The 6,955-nt window shown below is 41.5% G+C and overlaps 1 protein-coding gene across 1 annotated transcript in view; it reads right to left on the reverse strand.

The window, feature by feature from the left end:
- SLCO4C1 (solute carrier organic anion transporter family member 4C1) overlaps positions 1-5,261 on the reverse strand; it is a 65,132-nt gene extending 59,871 nt beyond the window's left edge. The window contains exons 1-2 of the mRNA XM_017509162.2: positions 4,485-5,261; positions 412-675 (exon numbers count right to left, since the gene is read on the reverse strand). Coding sequence (XP_017364651.1) covers positions 412-675; positions 4,485-4,839 — 619 coding nt within the window. The 5' untranslated portion in view covers positions 4,840-5,261. The remainder of the gene's footprint in view (positions 1-411; positions 676-4,484) is intronic.
- Positions 5,262-6,955: the final 1,694 nt, after the last annotated feature.

Genomic DNA, 6,955 nt, shown 5'->3' on the forward strand with positions numbered 1-6,955 from the left:
TTTTTTCTCTGTCTCTCTCTAAATAAACCACTTTCTACAAAATAAATAAATTAAATAAATAAATAAATAAATAAATAAAGTACAAAGGGGAAAACTAAAGATCTCAGAATTCCAATGAGGTCCCAACCTGCAAAGGAAAACAAGTCATCTCTTTTTGAGGAGGACCGTGTATAACATGGGGAATAAGAACCAGAGGCTTAAAAACTTGGAGAACCTCTGAAACAATGAATAATGTACAGTCTGTCTAATCTCCTATCTCACACGGTTCACACAATGAACAAAGCAGTGAGCAGTGAGAGAGATGTAAACCCTTACCATACTGTATAAGTGAATTGCAATATAAAGTTAATGACCTAGTTTTTTATCCACATCTTTAGATTAAAACAAGCATAAACACAAACAGAAGCTTACCTTCAAAAAGAGACCCCAGTTGATATTCTCCACTGAAAAACTGTGGTAATGAGAATACAAGTGCTCCCAGTCCTATCATAAAGGCTGCAAATGCAAGCCATCTCGGCTTGTGTCCTCTTTCACCAAAGAATGATACAAATAAGGACAACAAACAGAATGAAATATCGTAGCTCGATGAAATTAGGCCAGTCAGGGAACTCTTCATTTCATAACGCTTCTCAATAGTGGAAATGCTAATATTTACGAGGCCATTAACTACCATGCCTAAAAAAGAGAAAAAATGTATGCACATCATTAAAATTTTACCATATGATTTAAGATTATTAACACAAGGGAGTAGAGTTTGGTTATTCGCTTCTTTTGGTTTTTTAAAAATGTACCAGTATTTAAAGCCTCAAAGTTTCAGTTAGGCAACCTAAAAATCAGTTTGCTGATATTTCCCTAAAAATCAGTTTGCTTTTTAAATTGAACACTTGTGAATTTTCAGGTGTCCAACAAAACTCATGCTTGCTACATACTAAATTATAGTTAACTAGCCTTTATTCATTTTTCCTTAAATGACAAAGTCAGACTGGTAAAGTCCCATGAAGCCATTTTGCTAGAGTTTCCAGGTATTAATAAGTCATACTCCCATGGACCTCAATCAGAAGACTACAAAAGACACAAGAGACCGCGTAGGCCATTACTGTTAGGCTCAATTGCTTCCCAAATTACTCAATCCTTAAACATACTTATCTATGACAAGAGATAACTTTGACTGTTACTTTATCTTCTCCCTCCTTTCCCCTATCCCCCCAAAAAGAGATAAGCTTGATTTAGTCTTAGGAAGGAGAAATTGAGCAAACCCCTACTTTCTTTCTAACATTCTTAAAGATATTAAAGTTACCATGTGAAAGATTTTAGAGCAAAAGTAAACATAAGTCTTTCAACCACTTGCATTCTAAATCATATGCAAAGTAAAAGAAACATATTATAACTATAGTGATGGAATAGAATGTAACAAGGTAAGACTGAAAATCTGAAAATTTTGACTTAATTAAAAATGTCCTGCCCAGATACAAATTAAACTTACAAAGGTTTAAACATTAATATAAATTGAAAATTCAAAAACTCTGATTGTATTAACCAGGGATTCCTTTACTTAGGTATAATAAACTGCTTTTATTCATTAACAGTACAGATTAAACTTACAGGAGTTTAAACATTACTATAAATTGAAAGTAAAAAACATCTGATTGAATTAACTAGATACTCCTTTTATTTAGGTATGATAAATTGTTTTCATTCAATAACATAATGAGTATACACATACAAGTCACGATCTCCACAAATCTCTTTAAATTTTGATTTATCAAGACCATAGCTGAAAATATATTTCAAAAAATAAAATAAAATAAATCCAACAAGTTTAACAAGTTTCAAAACTCCTAACATAATTTTTACTTTTATATCAGCTTAATAAGACTAAAAAGCCAATTTACAATTCCTGGGATTTCAAAATAATGTGCCTAACGTACCTGGGAATGACATTTTTATGTTATCTAATCATACGAAATGTTCCCCACTCAATAAAATCAACTTTCCTAACACCTACCATACTGATTTAAAAATAGTTATTAGAAAGCGTTTTTATGGTAAAACTTCTCTTTGAAAAAAAATTTGTAACCTCCTCTGGAAGTGTAGCACATTAATCCAATGACTTTTAAAGTGGATTCTATGCTATACAGCTCCCAAGAACACTACTTAAAACAAAACAAAACAAAAAAATCAAGAAACACTGAATATTACATCTCTCTATTGTAAATGAATGGCAATAGGAAGTGCATTAGAAAATTAAATATGAGAGATCTCCTGTTTGTCTTTGAGAAATGCTGAGTTAAACAAATTCATTTGACAAATTTTGCTTTTCTTTCCAATTAAACGTTTATTTAAATATACCATGGAAATGACCTTCTTAAGGATCATGTCTGAGAAACGTGGCAATAAAGTTTTCAGTCATTCAAACTTCAGCTGAAATGTAAACTAATAATCTACTGGGTCACCCTTTTTATTATTATTATTTTATTTTATTTTATTTTAGACCTTGTTTCGCCCTGTCACCCAGGTTGGAATGCAGTGGCGCCATCTCAGCTCAGTGCAATCTCTACCTCCCGGGTTTGAATCATTCTGATACTTCAGCCTCCTAAGTAGCTGGAACTACATGTGCGCGGTATTTGTTTTGTTTTGTTTTGTTTTGTTTTGTTTTGTTTTGTTTTGTTTTTTGTTTGAGACGGAGTTTCGCTCTCGTTGTCGGGGCTGGAGTGCAATGGCACGATCTGGGCTCACTGTAACCTCCACCTCCCGGGTTCAAGAGATTCTCCTACCTCAGCCCCAGAAGTAGCCGGGATTACAGGCATGTGCCACCACGCCCAGCTAATTTTTGCATTTTTAGTAGAGACGGAGTTTCGCCCTGTTGGCCAGACTGGTCTGAAACTCCTGACCTCGGGCAATCTGCCGGCTTTGGCCTCCCAAAGTGCTGGGATTACAGGAGTCTGCCACCACGCCCGGCCTAGTTGGTCACTTTTATCTCTGATTAAGCTTCTTAAATTTCGAACCTCTGGGTAGATGCTGCTCCAGACGAAACGTGACACAATTTTCTAGAAGTGACAATTATATTTGACAACAATTTTAAGCAATATTTTATATTAAATATAAAATTATGTATTCTGGAATAATATCTAAATTTCAGAGGAATTTTAAGACAACACAAAAGATAAGACTTTTTTTTTTTTACTTGTGTCCAACTTTTTTACCTTTGCATTCCTTTGACACTGAGATGCTTCACAATCACCAATTTCGGAAAATTATGATCAAGACATTAATGGAGGGGAACTTTGGTGGGGACAAGAAAAGTGGACAGGGAAGCATTCAACAGAAATCTACCTTCAGTAGAAAAGCTGCAGCTGACTTGCAATCAACAAATGGTTACTTAGCATCTAACGTGCAAAGCAAGGGGCCCTGGGTTCCTTGAAGAGGAAGAAAGAACAAGAAGTATACTTATGCTTTTACTTAGTTTTCTTTTAACTTAAAAAATGACCTATTTCCAGACCCCTAAAAAATATTTCTAAGGTTGTATTTCTTCCAATTAATCGTTGACTGATTATACAGAAAATATTCTCAGACTATGATTCAAGTGACCAAGAAATACCTACTTGCCAATTCAACTAAGCTTCGGCCGGTCAAAGTCACTTCAGGACTACTTCCTATTTTCTTTCAACCTCTATCTTAAACACATCATAGCAGCTTTAATCTCCTCTGTGCTTTCTTTCAAGGGAGCTTTCTCTCTCCAGGATATAACTCCTCCAAACTCAGCGTAGATTGCAAAGCCCTGAGGGTATAAATCTGAACTTAATCTGTAACTCCCAAGAGAACCTAAAAGAGATCCTAGACCAAAACATACCGGATAACTATCGTAACACAATGAAGATTAAGGCTCCCCTACAACAACGTTGGGAGCCTTGGCTCATTTACTCAGTGGGCTGCTCTGGTGCCCACATACTCTCAAACTAAATAATACACTGACAAAAGATGAATGTCTGTATCTAATTTATACACTAGATTTTGCATAGCTTTCTCCTTTGCATGGCATACCACTCTCACCTGCATATGTATTACTCCTTCCCCTGAAGCAACGAAACAAATGTAAAAGTAAAATCCCTTTAAAGAGGGACTTGGTAAATTGTTGTCTATGTAAAATAAACTCCCCCAGGGTACACCTTCCCCAGAGGAAGGTTATTGTAATCTTCCCTGGAGGTACTGAATCCGCTAAACAGATAACACACAAAAGAGAAAAAGTCTTGTATACCAAGTTTGAACTGTAGCGATAAAGGAGAAGCTGAACTGTGGAAGGCTGGCTGGAGCCGGTAGGTTGACGTTGGTGAGAACGCAAGCAAGTTCCAAACCCGGTGCCACCTTGCAGGGCGCGTCCACCGCCCCGCGGACCCCGCGCACCTGCAGTCTCCCCCGGCCGACTCGCCGTGCCCACCTAGCTTTCCCCTGGACCAACGCCCCCTCGAGTGGGCGCTAGACTTTACCTTGCGTGACGGCCAAGAGGCAGTAGTGAAGCAGAAAGCCTTGAGGCGTGTTGCAGCGCTGGAGACACTGGGGGTGCAGGCACCTCCACCCGCAAGGCCCCTCCTCAAACTCGGACAGCGACAGTGACCGGGGCTGCTCTTCGCAGACACTGGGAGGGGCTGAAGGCAGAGGTGGCTCCAGTGACTTCTGGGGCCCCTGGGGCTTCTGAAGCTCCTGTGGCTGCGAATACTCTCTCTGGTGGTCGGAGGAGAAGGCAGAGACCTCCATCTGGGAGGGCGACGCAGACGAGCGGCGCAGGATGTCTGGGCTGGAGGGGACGAAAGCCAAGTTCTCAATACCTTTGGCGCTCTTCATGTCTGGATGCGTTCTCCCGACTCCGGCGCTTCAGAGCAGCGAAGAGCCAGGTCCCTCTGTGGCTCCTCCCACCGGCAGGTGACAGCGCCCCCGTGCGGGGAGCGTCCTTGCTCCCGGCCCTCCAGCCTCCTACTCCAGCTCACGGCCGCGAGGAGCGCAAAGCGCGGAGCCCGGGCGTCAGCGCCACAGGATGTGGCTTTGACGCTCAGCTGTGTCTCACCTGTAGCCGCAGGGGCCAACCGGAAGGCGCGGTGTGGGCGTGCCACCCGGCCGCTGCCCAGTGGAGGGGGCGAGAGTTCTCAGCTCTCGCCTTCCACCGAAGTCCGCCTCCGCCAGAGCTCGGGCGGTTCTGACCTGAGCCTCCAGCTCCAGCGCGCTTCCCTGAAGCCCAGGCGCTGGTAGCACACAGAGATTGTGGGAGTCTCTTTCCAAAAGCTCCCCCTGGGCGCTGGCATGAAACCTGTAAACACAGTTGCATCAGAAGATTGTTCAAGAAATGTCTTGCGTTTTTCTTCCTTTGCTGCTTTCCAAACCAGGCTAAGCTTGGACTCCAAGACTCTTCATGAGCATCTTGATAAGACTTTTTGCCTGTCATCCTGTTACTGGTAGAAGGTGTCCAGGCTTTTGGCATCTTGAACAAAGAATTGGACAAAATGCACAAAGCAAAGAATGAATGAAGGGATTTATTGAAAATGAAAGTACACTCCACAGTGTGGGAGCGGGAGAGCATAGGAGCTCAAAGGACCATTACAGAATTTGAGGGAGCTTAAATAATCCCTAGAGGATTCTTCCATTGGTTACTTTGGGTATGCTCAATGTAAATGGAGAGGATGAAGTTAAGTTGCTAAGTCATTTATGGCCTACGCCCTATGAAGAGGATATTTCCTGTTATAGTTGAAGTGTGAATGTTTCCTACCTTCAGACCGTATTTTCCTCTGTGGATCCTCCTTAGAAAAAGAAATCCACCCCACCCCACCCCTGTCACCACCAGGATGAACAGCACAACATAACTACTGCTTCGGTTTTACTTCTCCGAAACCGAAGGACTAGAAATGGTCTCTCTGCTGCATACTGTATATCTCAGATACACAACAATGACAATCATGTAAATAATTTCTACTGGTCTAGGCGCAGTGGTTCACGCCTGTAATCCTAGCATTTTGGGAGGCCGAGGTGGGCGGATCACCTGAGGTCAGGAGTTCAAGATCAACCTGGCCAACGTGGAACCCTGTCTCTACTAAAAATGCAAAACTTAGCCAGGTATGGTGGTGCACAACTGTAATCCCAGCTACTCGGGAAGCTGAAGCAGGAGAATCGCCTGAACCTGGGAGGTGGAGATTGCAGTCAACCAAGATTGCACTGTTTCACTTCCCTCTGGATGAAAGGGCAAAACTCTGTCTCAATAATAATAATAACAACAACACATTTCTACCTGCTGAATAAATAAGAAAAACACTTTGAAGAGCTTAACACCATTGTGTCATGATAGTTACAATTAGTCATTCATTCATTCTTTCACTTAACACAGAATACTTGTGTGTGTCACTTAATACAAAAAAATACTTGTGTGCTGGGTGCCAAACACTGTTCTAGGTTCTAGGAGTACACAAGTCAACAAAAACTGGGAAATGCCCTTACCTTTATGGTGCTTATGTTTTAATAGGAAACAGACAGTAATAATATATAGTACATGGCACGTAATATGATAAATACTGTTTTGTGAAACTTTCGTTTCAATTATATATGCTGTGTTTACTGAGTTGAGACACAGATATAAAATATGCATCCTACTTTGGACAGAGGTACATTCTGTCCTCTGTTTCCTCACAATCAAATAACTCTAGACTGGCCAGCTGGGCACAGAGGCACAGACCTGTAATCCCAGCACTTTGGGAGGCCATGGCAGGTGCTTGCATCCAGGAGTTTGAGACCAGCCTGGGCAGCACAGCAAAACCTGTCTCTACCAAAAATAGAAAAATTAGCCTGGTGTGGTGGTGCACGCCTGTAGTCCCAGATAGTTGGGAGGCTGAAGTAGGAGGGTCACTTACAACCTGGGAGGCTGAGGTTGCAGTAAGCACTCCAGCCCACAACACAGAGACAGACCTTGTCTCAAAAA

This window comes from Cebus imitator, unplaced genomic scaffold (genome assembly GCF_001604975.1).
Source record: "Cebus imitator isolate Cc_AM_T3 unplaced genomic scaffold, Cebus_imitator-1.0 Scaffold408, whole genome shotgun sequence".
In the NCBI taxonomy this organism is placed as follows: Eukaryota; Metazoa; Chordata; class Mammalia; order Primates; family Cebidae; genus Cebus; species Cebus imitator.